The sequence below is a fragment of the Gekko japonicus genome, unplaced genomic scaffold (assembly GCF_001447785.1).
Source record: "Gekko japonicus isolate JY-2015 unplaced genomic scaffold, Gekko_japonicus_V1.1 scaffold132022, whole genome shotgun sequence".
Classification (NCBI taxonomy): Eukaryota; Metazoa; Chordata; class Lepidosauria; order Squamata; family Gekkonidae; genus Gekko; species Gekko japonicus.
Window position 1 is genome coordinate 1 of NW_015291896.1, and position 303 is coordinate 303.

Consider the following 303-nt stretch of genomic DNA (forward strand, 5'->3'; position numbering starts at 1 on the left):
CAGTTCTGTTTTGAACCACAGTCACATTGCTCACCACGGTCCACTACTCTATTCCCACAATATGTGAGTTCATACTGTTTATCCGGGTCTCCAGGAGAAAACATGCACTGTACCCTGCCAGATTGCAAAAATTTGTAATAGTCTCTATAACTGCAGTTGCTTAACTTCTCACTGTTTGAGTGATAGGCAGCCATAAGGCAGCTTTCACGTTCACATTTACACGAGTCTACATCATGGTTCATGCCGAGAATATGCCCTTGTTCATGGGCAAATGTGACAGTAAAAAAGAACAAACTGGAAGTC

The 303-nt window shown here is 42.6% G+C and overlaps 1 protein-coding gene across 1 annotated transcript; it reads right to left on the minus strand.

Annotated features, from left to right (window-relative positions):
- Positions 1-34: 34 nt before the first annotated feature.
- Positions 35-284, minus strand: LOC107125503 (snake venom metalloproteinase fibrolase-like; the record flags this gene model as incomplete). Its single annotated transcript, XM_015428922.1, has 1 exon — positions 35-284. A coding segment is annotated over one exon (250 nt), but the record flags the coding sequence as incomplete, so codon positions are not given.
- Positions 285-303: the final 19 nt, after the last annotated feature.